At 37.7% G+C, this 16,345-nt stretch overlaps 1 protein-coding gene across 3 annotated transcripts in view; it reads right to left on the minus strand.

The window, feature by feature from the left end:
• Window positions 1–2,686: 2,686 nt before the first annotated feature.
• A1CF (APOBEC1 complementation factor) overlaps window positions 2,687–16,345 on the minus strand; it is a 106,291-nt gene continuing 92,632 nt past the window's right edge. The window contains exons 9-12 of one of the 3 annotated variants that reach the window (XM_066349801.1): window positions 12,133–12,314; window positions 7,862–7,998; window positions 6,988–7,139; window positions 2,687–3,092 (exon numbers count right to left, since the gene is read on the minus strand). In XM_066349801.1, the coding sequence (XP_066205898.1) occupies window positions 2,941–3,092; window positions 6,988–7,139; window positions 7,862–7,998; window positions 12,133–12,314 (623 nt within the window). In that variant the 3' untranslated portion in view covers window positions 2,687–2,940. Of the gene's footprint in view, window positions 3,093–6,987; window positions 7,210–7,861; window positions 7,999–12,132; window positions 12,339–16,345 lie in introns of those variants that run through there. The other 2 variants (XM_066349800.1, XM_066349802.1) reach the window with 2 other exon arrangements.

The raw sequence follows: 16,345 nt of genomic DNA on the forward strand, positions 1-16,345 counted from the left end.
TAGTTTACTAGCTGTTTCTAAATTTTGGTTTGGATATTTTGTTATTATTGCTTGGTTGGTTGATGCATTTTCATTTTTTTTCTATGAATAATGTTTTTTTTCAAGGAAGCAATATAGTAAGAAATAACTGAAAAATAGATATTGATGTACAAGGTATGGTAGGCACTAAGTAGGTGCTAATTTCTGAGGTCCAAAAATATAAACATCATGCAAAATAAACCTTTGGTTCTACACTTGATTTTCAAAATGCCATTTTTTAAAGGTTCAAACTCATTAGAGTAGTACTTGTTCTACATTCATTAAACTTGGGCAAAGTAAATGCAAACTTCTGACATGGTAGACACATTGACACTTTCTATGAATATGTTCTAATAGAATTCAAAGTATTGTCTAGAATTTATTTATCAGCAAACAATAAAACCACATCTACTCGCTAGAATAAAATTAATCATAGGATGGAAATGTCATGAATACTTACATTGTTCCTCAAGTAAAGTAATGAGATGGTGTTCCAGGGGTAATTATCATGAAACTTTTGTGTTATTGTATGTTTAAGTCTTAGCTCTTAACAATTTTTTAAAAAAGTTCTTATGATGTAATCTGGAATAACCATTTTTCTCATAAAGAGATTCCTATATTTACTAAGTGTTCATTTTGATTAATTTGAAAATTCCTCTGGATGAAACCTTCTATTTTGCCTTGGTTAGAAATATTTTTAAAGATTTTAAAGAGCATTAAAACTTTTGCTCTTAGAATTTGGAATATGTTTTGGAATGAGTAGGAATTTGACGGCCCCCCAATGCAATTACTTTCATTGTGTATAAAAGCTAGTCTGTGGGGAAGTGTAAATTTAAGAAGAAATTTTTCCCTTTCTCATTTTTAGAATTATTTTCGCCCAACGGCTAGTTTGTAGCAAATATAAATTATATTGAAATTCAGTACTTTCATAAGATGAATACTATATATGTAAAAATGTGATTTGGCTACTTAGCTTAGACAAAAACTTCTTGCATTTTTCTATGTAACAAAAGTGAAATAGAAAGGAAAATAAGTAAGGGATAAAGTGGGAATAAAAAGAATAAAGCTGTTCCTAAACTTAGTTGCACATTATAATCACCTAAGAATCTTTATAAACTACTGACACCAAAAATGTGGATATTCCGACGTAGTTGGTATAAGGTATGATCTTGCTATTATTAAAACACTTCCCAGGTGTTTCTAATGTGCAGTCAAGTTTGGGGGCCATTGTCCTAGGAAATTTGAGAAGCAAAATGCAAAGCTAAAGATATATGGACTTTCCGAGTTTCAACTGTAGCATTGAGACCTTTGACATCTGATGGGAATTAATAGAACTGAAAGGTGGCAAGGACTTTCTTTTTTGGAATTTATCTGATTTTGATTGGAATCTGGCTTGATTTTGGCTCATAGAATTACATTCAAGAGTTGAGAGGTTTTTTTTTATGCTTTTGTACTTATATTTTTCCTTGAGTCCTGTAGAATTGTACAAGGGCCAAGGGATTTTTAAAAATAGAAATTGTAATACTGTTATATCTTCAACCCCTAATGAGACTTGAGCAGTAGTAATAGGTGGTTGGAATTGGATTATTTCTGTTTTGAACAAAAAGTGGGCCTGTACAAGTATGGCAAACCAATAGTGCCCCCTACTCCCCTCCATTCCAGTTTTTGTAGCACCCTCACTGCCCCCCCCCCACCTGTCAGATGTTCCTTGAGAAGAAGCTCCCCCTCTAGGGGCTTTTGGTAAATAACACCCTTGCTGAGTGTCCAAAGTATCAGCTTCTAATCAGCAGCAATGGTGGTAAGGTTTTCCTGTGACAGCTCTAGGACCACAGCACTCAGCTATGCTGAAATGGTCTGATACTTATTGGCAGAAAAAGGAAGGGAAGGCAGAGGATTTGGGGGGCAGATATAATATAAGCAGGCTAGATAGTCCAAGACTGAACCAAGTTAGTAGAACTGCCTTTGAATGCTGAGTTGGTGGTCTGGGTATAGCAATACCGTCAAAGAACTAAGAGAAAAATCTTCACTTTTCTCTTTGTTTGAAATGACGTTTCAGCTAATTTGCTGAATAGCTGAAAGTTACACAGGAGATAGTCTGTAGATGTGACTTACTTTTTAAAGATAGTGGATAAGAGCAGAATGAGACTGAATGAAAATAAATCAATATGGACATGTCAAATGTTTAAAATGAGAAAAAATCATTTTAACTTGGAATAATTAATGTGTTGTGGGGATCCTTGGGAAAGGCAGAAGTTCTATGGAAAAAGGTGGGCTAATGAGTTTAAAAACCCTAGGCCTGGATTGTTTCAACCACATCTGCAACATATTAGGTCAATTTCCAGGAAGTCCCTGAGGTTGCAGGGGACAGAGAGATCCTGACCTATGACAAATTAACTGGGTGGAATTTCCATCAAACTTTGGACAGTTTCGCAGCCCCAGGTAGTAAGTAATGCGGAATATGTTTTGAAAAGCATCCTTCCACCTTGCCTCTGCCTTTGTGACTTTGGATATCACAGAAGCAGCTGCAAACCAGAGTTAAGGCCTGGGTTTACTTGGCTCTCTTTGTTCTTTCTGACTGCCCACGTCCGGTCAGCCCCTGAACTTGTGCTGGCTAAAAGATGTCTCTCCAATTGTCAGGGTTTGCAAACATACTCCCAAGACACTCAGCAACCTTGAAAGAACAACTTTTGGGGGCAGTGACTCTTTAGCTTTCCATTAGAGAAAATGCTCCTTAACATTTGGTTGAATTAGAAATAATGTTTTCACACCACGATTCTACAGTTAATAAAAGCTTTACAGTCTCATGAAAGGCATCAAGTGAAGAAAAGTATTACGTGTGATCATTAGGGGACTGAGAGGTTTATTTCTTCTATATGAAGTTTTGTGACTTATTTTAAAAATAATAATAATAAAAAGACATCTTCAGAAGGCTCCATATCCATCCCCCCGGGCAGTCACTGCGAAAGTGGGGTAGACCTCATATGCTGTATATGCTGCTAAGTCTTGTCCGAGGGTCACTGCTTGCTTGAGCTGGGCTGCGGACACAGGTGCAGCTGCGTTAGGAACGGCATATCCTGGAGAAGGAGGCAGAGAGAACTTCATGAAAGGAATTCCAATGTGCTTGCTTTTGGCTTGTCATCTTTTTGGAATAGATACATTTTCTCATCTGTACATTTTAAAAGGTGCTCTCAGGGGACTCATCCACTAGAGGGCAGCATTCCTTAAAGTGAAGTCGTGAGAACAAGCACCTGTGGCAGAATCACTTCATGCTTAGAGAATTAGAAACACTGGGGGAAAATTCCAAGAAACAGAAACTTAATAGCATGCTGAGTTGATTAAAGCAGGGATTTTGAACTTTTTCAGAGGTTCTCAGAATGTATAGAGGCAGGGATGGGGGTGGGGCTCTGTGGATCTGCTTCAGCTGCAGCCCCACCCCCACCTAAATGAAATGTTAGAAGACATCGCCTTTACTCAAGAAGTTTGTGTAGGGACTGAGTAGACCAGTCGGAGAAATAGTATAGCACCATGAAAGCAAATACCTAGCTTGACCATATTTAGAATTCACCTTGAAAAGCAAATAATATCTTCTTACTCTACCATCAAGCTGCCTTCAGTGTATTCGTAAGTTCATCCTCATGCTGAGGGAACAAGGGGGGTTGACTGATAAAGAAACGATCCTATGCTCTCACTTTAGTATTGTGTTTAGTTGATTAATATTCACTTTAGAAGAAGAGAGAATAGCAACTCTTATCTCAAAGCAGTATTATTACCCTGTTAATGTTTTAGACCAAAATCTGGGTATTTCTGAGATGATCCAAAAATTGTTCAAGATGACAAGAAAAAGGGTAAACTATACTTAAGCAATGCCTGGGAAGCTTATTTAAAGAAAATGAAAGCCCATTTGGTTTATGTACTCGGGAAGTCTGCCCAACCCCAGACACATTGATTTTGTTTTAGGTGGCTTCTCAGGAGGTGGTGGCAGGAAACTGGCTGGACTATTATTTAAAAAATTGAGTCCACTCTTTAGCTTGTGCACTTTGGGCAATAATGCTGACTAATGCACTAGTGAAGTTTGGTTCATTTCCCGAGGAGATGAGAAATGTGTTAACAATTACTTTCATGATTTTGGAAGCTGTATTTTTAAATTAAGTAAGTAAATGAGTAAGTAAGTAATGTGTATATGTGTGTGTGTGTAGCATAGATTTTACATTTAGGGATTTTGAATTTTCTTTTGCAGTTTGGATAATTTCTAAGGTGCAAGAGTATTTGTGTTTCAGATTCTTCCCTTGAAGTTTATTATTCTCTGCTTGAATCCACACTAAAGTTATGAGAGGTTTTCAAATTCTTAGGCATTCTCAAAGACAACTGTCATGCCCTATTTTTTTTTTTTACTTCCTGTAGTAGGAGCAAATAGAAGTGAGGTTAAGATGCAACATTCTTGAAAAAAAGCAAATCCTTTTTTTTTTTTTTTTTTTTTTTGTGACACAGAGAGTCAGAGAGAGGGACAGATAGGGACAGACAGGAAGGGAGAGAGATGAGAAACATCAATTCTTCGTTGCGGTTCCTTAGTTGTTCATTGATTGATTTCTCATATGCGCCTTGACTGAGGGGCTACAGCAGACTGAGTGACCCCTTGCTCGAGCCAGTGACCTTGGGCTCAAGCTGATGAGCCTTGCTCAAACCAGATGAGCCCACGCTCAAGCTGGCGACCTCGGGGTCTTGAACCTGGGTCCTCCACACCCCAGTCCGACGCTCTATCCACTGCACCACCGCCTGGTCAGACAAATCCTCTTCCAATGTCAAAGCCAACTTTAAAATTCTCCTGACAGTGGCTCATTTGTTTTTATAGTACCTTCATTATGGGTCTTTGGGGTACAGCTTTCTGTAACTTTCTCCGTTGAACTTTGGAAGTTAACTTTCTCTAAGAACTGAGAAGTCCTGGCACATATCCCAGGTAGACACATGGAATACAAATAGGTGGATGGCCCTAGCACAGCCCAGGGGAGACCTTGCCCTCTGCAGTGGCAGCTGTTGTCTTGGTAACCTCTCAGGGGTGTACCACACATCTTTCTACAGAACAGAGTGGGAATTGAGGTCACATTTGCATGTGAAGCATTATTTTCAGCCTCACCTGCCAGAGTGGAGGATATATGAATGACTTTTGAGAAATAAAAGAAAATGAGAATGAGCCCCAGGTGTTGTAGATGTGAAGAATATAGAGTTCTCATATCGTAATATAACCATACATGAATGAATCAATCAATAGGAATGCCATATTTCTAGGTCTGGTCAGAATTATCTGATTTGGGCTTATGGGGGTATACAAATACAGTGACAAGTCAGAATGACTGATTTCTTTAAAAGAAACTTTTATTACTAAGAAAGGAATTCTCAAACTAAATGTTGAGAAATAAATTCCAAAAGAAATTGGTCTGCCCCTCTCTAGAGGTTTCATTTTTTTTTTTCTTAATTATCAGCATTTGTTGTAGGTACATAATAAATGGGGGAAAGTCTTTTAAATGTGACCCTGAAGACTTGCTTCTCTTTCTACAGATAGACTTTATTTTAAGCAATCAGCATATGCTCCATTACGAAACTCTAACAGATAAAATGAGACCTGATTGTGCACATATTAAAAAAAATCTCTCTCTTCTCTCTCTCTCTCAACACACACACACACACACACACACACACACACACACACACACACACACACACACACACACACACAGAGTTTTGTGGGTTTTTTTGTATTTTTCTGAAGCTGGAAACGGGGAGAGACAGTCAGACAGACTCCCGCATGCGCCCGACCGGGATCCACCCGGCACGCCCACCAGGGGCGATGCTCTGCCCACCAGGGGGCGATGCTCTGCCCCTCCGGAGCGTCGCTCTGCCGTAACCAGAGCCACTCTAGTGCCTGGGGCAGAGGCCAAGGAGCCATCCCCAGCGCCCGGGCCATCTTTGCTCCAATGGAACCTTGGCTGCGGGAGGGGAAGAGAGAGACAGAGAGGAAGGGGGAGGTGGGGGATGGAGAAGCAAATGGGCACTTCTCCTATGTGCCCTGGCCGGGAATCGAACCCGGGTGCCCCGCACGCCAGGCCGACACTCTACCGCTGAGCCAACCAGCCAGGGCCCACACACAGTTTTTGACTTAAAATAATTTAAGAAAAAATGTGATCTCTTTAAAAAAATCAAAGTAATAAAAATAAAATCAAAGATTGGTTTTGGGGAGGGAACACAAGGACTGCTTAAAAGCTGATTTAAAGCTGAGTGGCCCAGGCCATATGACTTAGCCTTTCTAGTACTTGGTTTCTTCATTGGTACAGTGGCATTATAATAGATCCTACCTCTTGTGGGATCATGGGCATTACTGAGGTAACATTAAGCATGCTGGGCATTTAGGTGAGTACCTGGCACACAGAGCTCAAATAAACATTAGCCATTAATAGGTAGTCCCCAAAAAACCAAACCAAACCAAAGTAAACCAGATGCAGAGAGACGGACTCATTCAAGATCACACAGCTGTTCCAGCTGCGCCGAGACCAGGCCCACTTCCGCTGTCCAGCTCCATTCTCTTGCCTCATACTTGAATAGTTCATTTATCTGACAAATTCCTTTTGGCTACAAATAGCTTAAATCAAGTTTCTTGTAGGTAGAGTTTACAAACAACTCTGAGACCATGGTACCCAGAAGGGCTTTCCAAACACTTTCTGCAAAGTACCATTTGTGACCCAATAGTTTATTTTATTTTATTTTTTTTTTAATATTTTATTTATTGATTTTTTTAGAGAGAGAGGAGTGAGAGAGAGAGACAGAGAGAGAGAGAAGGGGGAGGAGCAGGAAGCATCAACTCCCATATGTGCCTTGACCAGGCAAGCCCAAGGTTTCGAACCGGCGACCTCAGTGTTCCAGGTCGACGCTTTATCCCACTGCGCCACCACAGGTCAGGCCGACCCAATAGTTTCATACCTGGAAAAGCTGGAGCAGAAGTGGCAGTAGCCACGGCGGTTGGAGCATTGGTTCCATCAGTGGGAACGCCCAGGGTCTGCAGGGTGTACTCAGCTGCGTATGTCTTTGCTTCATCCACATATGCACTTAGCTTCGGAGGTGTAAAAGGGTGGCTGGAAGGCATAGTCAGGGTAGGCATTTTACACTTGTGCTACTGAGGTGAACATCTAAGGTGCTGTTAGCCTATGAAGATGATAGGATAATAGAATTTTGTGTGGGTATTTTTCATTCTTTTTGCTATTAAAGTTTCTAAATATATACGGTATGCATGGAGAAGTATCTGTGAATTGACCTAAAATATTGATAGTTGATGTCATTACTGGAGCATACTTATACTTAACTCATTATATGGCTTTTCTAAGGTACATGGGGGGCACTACCATTCCTAAAATAATGTAGAAATGTGGGCTCAAGGTAGAATTCAGAGGCAATATCCATTAACAGCGAGGTTGTATCTTTGGTCCAGAATTTAAATGACAGAACATGATGTTGATTTGTATACAATGGCTATTTCATATGGTTCTACTTAAATATTATACAGATAAAAGAATAGGTTATAATTTTCATTTCTGTTCATTTTTACATCTGTTTTTTCCCACTGGTTGATTATTCTGCCAGGTCTTCATTGTCTATATAAAATTTGGGGGCTTTGAGATGTCAGTCTCCTAGCTGGTCCATACATTCCAACTCTACATCTCAATGTTTGCATTTAATGAGAAATGAGTGGGTTGTAAACTTGACTAGTTATCTTCTTTAGATAGTGCTAAGATATTACATTTATAAGATTCTCTCATTCTAAAATCTACATGATTAGGAACTTGGAGAGGTTACCCACATTGCAGGAGTCTGGCTGGCCAGAGCAGGGATGGTTATTTTGTATAAGAACAGTTGTCTTTGATCTTGTCCAATGGCAGAGTGCAGTTGATATATTGGCTGTCCCCAGTTATTTTTCTGACAAATTTCTTCTAATATCTACAGGAGTAAAAAAAAAAAAATTCCCTTTCATATGTCACATTTGCATTATTTCTCTAGTTTTCAGGGTTTTAAACTCTTCTTCAGAGTTTAAGCTAATATAAAAAGATATAAAATGCCACATGGTTTAATGAGTCATGAAATTTAAGATTAACTCAATTTGAACTCTATTTAAATGTAAGGGCTATTAATTCATAAAAAAATCTTCACACCACTTATTCTAATAGGTTTTTAGTTTAGTGTATTAGCCGTAACTTTTTACCAAAGGTTTAATTTTATGGTTTGTTTGATATATTTAATCCCTATTTAAACAAACTGATATTCCAGCACTGTGTGGCTGGATTTACTCATCACTATCCTCAATCCTTCTGATTATCATGGTTTAGAGAAAATAACCTAAGAATACAATATATTCTTATTCATGTTATTTATCATGGGGTTTAACTTCACATTTTCATAACAATAGAGTTTCAACTTTTAGTGGGTTAATATTTATTGATGAGCATTATTAATACATGGGTATTGACAGTTGCAATGTTTCTGGCAAAACACCACTTCTGATTGTTTTTACAAAGATCTGATTTATAGCATCTGCCTGCATTTTTTCCTCCTATCTTTTCTCCAAACTAAAACATGGCTAAAGGCACTTAATTTTTTCATCCTAAAGCTGTTTTTGGTGGCCCACTAGCCCCGGTGCTCCTATTAGTCAGCAAATTCAGTAAATTGTGCAAAATAGGCCATAAGTCTGAAAAAAAACCTCACAACTTTTGGGGACAGAACACGGTTTTCAGATGACTCTATGAAGCTTATCTCATTTGTTCTAGCACCGGTCCGGCTGCAATAACATAACATCTTCCAGCTCATTAAATTTATAGATGGCTCCTATCTTCTTTATTAACTTCTTCTCTGAATATTCTCACTTTTGTCAGGTATCTTATCATCTACAAAGCATTCCCTAAAGTTCCTGGGCAACAGGAAATTGCTTTAACTGGCAGATATTCTGTTTATGCCCATTGGGTAGATGTGCTAAAGGAGCAGCAGCTCCGGCTCCTGATGGCAGGGCAGTACTAGCCCCTCTGCTCTTCTCAGCTGAAGTTCATAACTCCACTATGGAGTTATTAAGGCTCCATCCATGTCGGTTGGGGGTGACATGGGTTTTGGTTTCTAAGCTCTTGTGCAGAAATTCAGGGACAAATTCATTGAAGAATTTTTGTTAGTTAATAGAGATGGTTACTCACATCTTAATAAAAAGCTTGGCCAATTTTTAACCTGGGTTTGATATAAAAAGCAGAGATCATTACTCATGCTATATAGCAGCTCTTAGAACTGTTATACAAAATTAATGATCATTATTTTTTAATTTCTTAGGTGATTTCTAGTTTTCCCAGTACTTTTATTAGGTTTCTTATTTTGGGTTATAACCCAAGGGAAGTTGGATGACTAGCTTTGTGTTTCCTGAGCACACAGCTCAGAAAACTGAGGACCAAACTTATGGTACTTACTAGCTTTTATTACAATTCTCTATGTATATGTCAGTATCCTCTCACTGAATTGCCATATATTTTTCCCCAGTTTTATTGAGATATAATTGACATACATCACTGTATGTGTTTCAGGTATACAGCATAATAGTTGGACTCACATATATTGAAAAATGATACCATAATAAGTATAACTAGCATCCATCATCTCATATAGATATAATAAAAAGAAAAATTATTATTTTTCTTATGATAAGAACTCTTAGTATTTATTCTATTAACAACTTATATATATATATTATACAGTGGTATTAATTATACTCATCATATTGTACATTGCATCCCTAGTACTTGTTTACCTTATAATTAAAATTTTGTACCTTTTGACTACCTTTGTCCAATTACCCTACCCCTACCACCCACCTCTGGTAACCACAAACCTGATATCTTTTGAATTTAAATTTTTTTAAAAAATTCAGATTCCACATATAAATGAGATCATACAGTATTTGTCTTTCTCTAACTTATTTTACTTAGCATACTCAAGGTCCATTAATTTTGTAACAAATGGTAGGATTTCATCATGTTTTTATGTGTTAAACATTTGGATATCTTCTTTGGAAAAATGCCTATTCAGGGAAAAATGTCTTTTGCCCATTTTCTAATTGGCTTGCTTTTTCTGTGCCATATAATATAGTAAAAGTCAGGGAGGCAGAGAGACAGACTCCCTCCCGCACAGGTGACCAGGTTCTACCTGGGAACCCCCACATCTGGGGCTGATGCTCTGCCCATCTGGGGCTGCTGCTCCATTGTTTGGCAACCGAGCTATTTTAGCGCCTAAGGCAAGGCCATGGAGCCATCCTCAGTGCCCAGGGCCAACTTGCTCATTTGAGCCATGGCTGCTGGAAGGGACAAGAGGGAGAGAGAGAGTGGGAAAGAGAAGGGGAGTGGGAGGAGTGGAGAAGCAGATGGTTGCTTTTCCTGTGTGCCCTGACCATTAATCGAACCCGGGACTTTCACATGCTGGGTCAAAGCTCTGTCACTGGGCCAACCGGCCAGAACCAGTGCCATATATGTAATTTAATGGGAGGGATTGTGTTATGTTCAATTTTCTACCCCCAGAACCTAGAAAAAATACTTAGTGTATAAAGAATACCCAATAAGTGATTTTAAACAAACAAATGATTGCTGTTTACCACCCTGACAGGCATCTTTTTAAATTGTCCAGGTGGAATTAACAAAAACCTTAGATGTACTAACCTGTGTGGATAAGAAAGCCAGTAATCCTACAAAAAAAATACTCAAGATGAGCTTTTAAAAAAGAAAGTTTTCTACTTGATTGCAGTTATAAGGCTACTTCCTTAAATTTGAGGCTTATGCCTTTGGGGAGAGAAAAGGAAACTTTCCGTTTAGAATATACAAACTATAATTGAACAACTGGATATTATTCAGCCAAAGGGTCTCTGTAGAGAGGTGTGCGTACTGTACAGGGAACAGTCGAAGGGTTAACACGGAACCAGTTCTGTGTTATATTTAACCATATTTGTTTTTCAGTTTCCATACAAAAACAGCTTTTATCATTTTTAATATTTCAATAATAAAAACCACAGCCTCATGCAGAACCTGGAAACTTAGCGCTGTAAAATAAAAGCAATTAAAATTCAACATAATGCTACTGCACAGATATAATCACTGTAGAAAACTTAATTTCTTAATTTGATATGACTGATGGCAACTTATAATTAATATGTGTAATAATATCACCATAGACAGTGTGGTGTTTTCTCTTAAATATGATGTTTGCCAGGCCCTGGCCGGTTGGCTCAGCGGTAGAGCGTCGGCCTGGCGTGCGGGGGACCCGGGTTCGGTTCCCGGCCAGGGCACATAGGAGAAGCGCCCATTTGCTTCTCCACCCCCACCCCCCCTTCCTCTCTGTCTCTCTCTTCCCCTCCCGCAGCCAAGGCTCCATTGGAGCAAAGATGGCCCGGGCGCTGGGGATGGTTCCTTGGCCTCTGCCCCAGGCACTAGAGTGGCTCTGGTCGCAAAAGAGCGACCCCCCGGAGGGGCAGAGCATCGCCCCCTGGTGGGCAGAGCATCGCCCCTGGTGGGCGTGCCGGGTGGATCCCGGTCGGGCACTTGCAGGAGTCTGTCTGACTGTCTCTCCCCGTTTCCAGCTTCAGAAAAATACAAAAAAAAAAAAAAAAAAAAAAAAAAAAAAGATGTTTGCTAGAAAAGGTGTCCTAAATGGTCTATTCATTCGCTGTCACGAATACTTCTCATTTGCTAACCAACTTTGCTCACAAAAGTTGGCATTGATTTTGAACTAAGGTCTTTGCTTCAAGTTACTTTGTTTAATGTATTAGTTAATAATTCTCAATAGCTCTCAGGATCTTTGCATTTCAGTGGAAGATTATTTAAAGTATGAAACTTTGTAATTAAACAAACAAATAAAAATAGAACATGTATAATGGATCAATGGCCGGCAACATTCATCACTCTCTGATGGTACATTACATTGATTGGCCATTTTATTTATGTAAAAACAAAACAAAACAGGAACCCAAGTAGGGTTCAAGTCAAATCGTTTGGTGAAAGGTGAATAATGAACTTTGGCTCAGTTTAAAGAAACTATCTCTGGAATAACATCACCTACCTGGGGAGCAAGTTTAATTCCTTGGGGTTTTAAGGTAACAGGATTCATTGGTGTAAGTTCCATCCCAGGTAAAAGATCATAGAGTTTGTCCTCTTTCTTGTCTCCTTTGACCTGATATCCACGACCCAGGCCTGTGTATGCCAAATAGCCACGGCCGCCCAGTCCTCTCACTCCAGCAGCCCCTACAGGGACATTCATGTAAATTTCTAGGAATGTAAGAAGGCATTAAACTGAATCAAACCACCAGAAAATCACCCTGAATCTTACTGTAATAGAAAAGTTAGCCCAAGTCACACTGATTATTGCCTTGAAGATGTGTGGAAAACCCTAGGATTCTAATGTAATGAAACTCAGCATAAGGTAAAGTTCACCAGAGGTGTCTTTTTTTTTATTATTATAAATCTTTGTGGAAGAAAGCATTACTATCAAAAAGCTATTGATAAGTACATGAACAACTTTAAAGTTGGTACAGTAAAGAATTTTGCAGTTCAGTCTTCAGTCAATCTTTTGTTGACATTTTCCTATAGAATAATAATAAATGTTGGAAAGATTTTTTTTTGTATTTAAATCCCAGCATGATATGATCACATGCATTTTGTCATTGATCAGTAAATTTAAAATGAATTCTAGCTTTTCCAATAATTCCATCTCCAATGACCTGTTGGAAAACCAACATTTAGAAAATGTTTTAAATTCACCATTATCTATCTTACGTCAATGTAAGGTTAAATTTTCACTGAGTTTCATTAATAGATTCCGTTTGATTTTTTGTTTTCCACATTGCTACTTTGATTTCCTATTGGTGACATAAAGATAAAGATGTTAAACTGATTACCCTTCATCCATGAGCATCATTCATTGATTTTTTTTTGTTATAAAACAGGTATTTTTCCCCCTTGGAGTAGAGTTTGTTTTTTCTTACATTACAACTGGTTGGCAACTTATAATTAATGTATAAATTGTTTAATGATGTGATTTTTAGATTATAAATGGAAAATGTTTTAGTGACATCATTTGTCATCAAATAGGCCTATTATCCTGAAGGAAATCTTGATGATTTCTTTTGCATTATAATTTTTGGAGAAGTGATTGTATTCTGAGTATGGAAATTTTAAGGTTGTTGAAGACTATAGCTCCTAGAGTGGTCATTTGTGGTCTCCTGAAAAATAGTAAAACACAGCAAAATTATTGTTTCCATAGTAATCTGAACATGCCTATTTGCTTTTTTTTTAATTTCAAAAATTAAATTTAACAGGATGACATTGATCAACAAGAGTACATAGGTGTCAGGTAAACATTTGTATAGCATTTGAACAGTTAATTATGTTGTATACCCATCACCCAAAGTCAAATCATTTTCTGTCACCTTATATTTGTGCCTCTTTACACCCTTTCCTGCACCCCTGCTTCTTCCCCTCCCCCACATCCTCCTTCCTCTAGTAACTACTGCACTCTTATCTATGTCCATGAGTCTTAGTTTTGTATCTCACCTATGTGTGAAATCATTAAGTTTTTAGCTTTTTCTGACTTATTTATTTCACTCAGTATAATGTTATCAAGGTCCATCTATGTTGTTGTAAATGACACTATGTCATCATTTCTTATGGCTCAGTAGTATTCTATTGTATATATGTACCACATCAGCTTTATCCAATTCTCTATCGAGGGACACTTTTGTTGTTTTCATGTCTTGGTCACTGTGAATAATGCTGTGATGAACATGGAGAGTGCATGTGTACCAATGTTTTTGAGTTTTTTGGGGGTAGATACCCAGTAAAGGAACTGTGGGGTCATATGATAATACTATTCTTAATTTTTTGAGAAACCACCATACTCTCTTCCATAATGCTTGAACTAATTTGCATTCCCACCAGCCGGGAATGAGAGTTCCTTTTTCTTCACAGCCTCTCCAATATTTGTTATTACCTGCCTTATTGATAATAAGCAATCTAACAGATGTTAGGTGATAACTCATTGTAGTTTTGATTTGCATTTCTCAAATAGCTAGTGAAGATGAGCATCTTTTCATATATCTGTTGGCCATTTGTATGTCTTCTTGGGAGAAGTGTCTGTTTAGATCCCCTCCCCATTTTTTAATTGGATTGCTTACTTGTTTGTTGCTAAGTTTTGTGAGTTCTTCATCTATTTTGGATATTAACTCCTTTTCAGAGCTTTTGTTTTCAAATATCATCTCCCATTTAGTTGGCTATTTGTTTTGTTGTCAGTTTCTTTTGCTGTGCAGAAGATTTTTAGTTTGATATAGCCCCATTCATTTAGTTTTGCCTTTATTTCCCTTGCTTTTGGGGTCAAATTAATAAATTGTTCTTTATGGCCAAGGTCCATGAGTTTAGTACCTATGTTTTCTTCTATTCAATTTATTGTTTCAGCTCCTATATTCAAGACTTTGATCCATTTTGAATTAATTTTTGTGCAGGAGGACAGACTGTAGTCAAGTTTTCATTTCTTTGCATGTGGTTTTCCAGTTTTCCCAGCACCATTTATTGAAGAGGCTTTTTTTTCTCCGTTGTGTGTTTTTGGCTCCTTTGTCAAAGATGATTGGTCCATATATATGTGATTTTATTTCTGGGCTCTTGATTCTGTTCAATTGGTCCGTGTGTCTATTTTTCTGCCAATACCATGCTGTTTTGATTATCGTGGCTCTGTGGCATAATTTGAAGTCAGGTATTGTAATACCTATTGCTTTGGCTATTCAGGGTTTTTTATGGTTCCATACAAATTGGTGATTTTTTTGTTCCATTTCTTTAAAAATGACATAGGGATTTTTTTTTATGGGAATTGCATTAAATTTGTACATTATTTTGGGTAACATGGTAATTTTAACTATGTCGATCCTTCCAATCTGTGAACATGGAATATTTTTCCATTTCATTATGTCTTTTTCAATTTCTTGTAATAATGCTCTGTAGTTTTCATTATATAGGTCCTTTACATACTTTGTTAAGTGTATTGCTAGGGTTTTTTTGTTGTTGTTGCAACTATTAAAAGGAATTTTTAAAATTCATTTTCCGAGGTCTCATTGTTGGCATATATGAAAGCAATAGCCTGTTGTATATTGATTTTGTATTTTGTGACCTTCCTGTATTGGTTTATTGTTTCTAATAGTTTTTCAGTGTAGTCTTTGAGGTTTTTTATATACAGGATCATGTCATCTGCCACTTCTTCTTTATTGATATGAATGTCTTTTATTTCTTTCTTTTGCCTGATTTCTCTGGCTAAAACTTCCAGCACTGTATTGAATAGAAATAGAAAGAGTGGGCAGCCTTGTCTTGTTTCTAATTTTAGAGGAAAAGACTTCATTTTTTTCTATTTCGTATGATATTAGCTGATGGTTTGTTATATATGACCTTTATTATGTTGAGGTACTTTCCTTCTATACCTATTTTATTGAGTGTTTTAAATATAAAGGGATGCTGTATCTTATCAAATGCTTTCTCTGCATCTATCGATAGGATCATATGATTTTTATTCTTTGTTTTGTTGATCTGGTCTATTACATTAATCATTTTACCTATGTTGAACCATTCTTGTGTCCCTGGAGTGAATCCCGCTTGATTGTGATGTACTATTTTTTAATGTTTTGTTGTATTTGATTTGGTTGTATTTTGTTTAAGATTTTCGCATTTGCATTCATTAGAGATAGTGGTCTATAGTTTTCTTTTTTGATATTGTCCTTGCCAGGTTTTTGTATGAGGGTTATGTTGGCTTCATAAAATGTGTTAGGGAGTATTGCTTCTTCTATTTTTTGGAAGACTTTAAGAAGGATAGGAAACAAATCTATGAATGTTTGGTAGAATTCACTAGTGTAGACATCTGGTTCTGGACTTTATTTTGGGGGAATTTTTTGATAGTTGTATCTATTTCCTCCCTGCTTATAGGTATATTTAGGTTTCTATGCTTATGGGTCTATTTAGATTTTCTACTTCTTTGTGACTCAGTCGAGAAAGATTGTATAGTTCTGGGAATGTATCCATTTTCTCTAGATTGTTAAATTTGGTGGCATATAATTTATTTTATTTTTTTCCCAAAGTGAGAAGCGGGGAGTCAGAGAGACAGATTCCTGCATGTGCCTGACTGAGATCCACCTGGCATGCCCACTAGGGGGTGATGCTCTGCTCATCTGGCCCATTGCTCCATTGTGACCATGGAGCATCAGAGCCATTCTAGTGCCTGAGGCGGAGGCCATGGAGCCATC

Source organism: Saccopteryx leptura, chromosome 9 (genome assembly GCF_036850995.1).
Source record: "Saccopteryx leptura isolate mSacLep1 chromosome 9, mSacLep1_pri_phased_curated, whole genome shotgun sequence".
Taxonomy (NCBI): domain Eukaryota; kingdom Metazoa; phylum Chordata; class Mammalia; order Chiroptera; family Emballonuridae; genus Saccopteryx; species Saccopteryx leptura.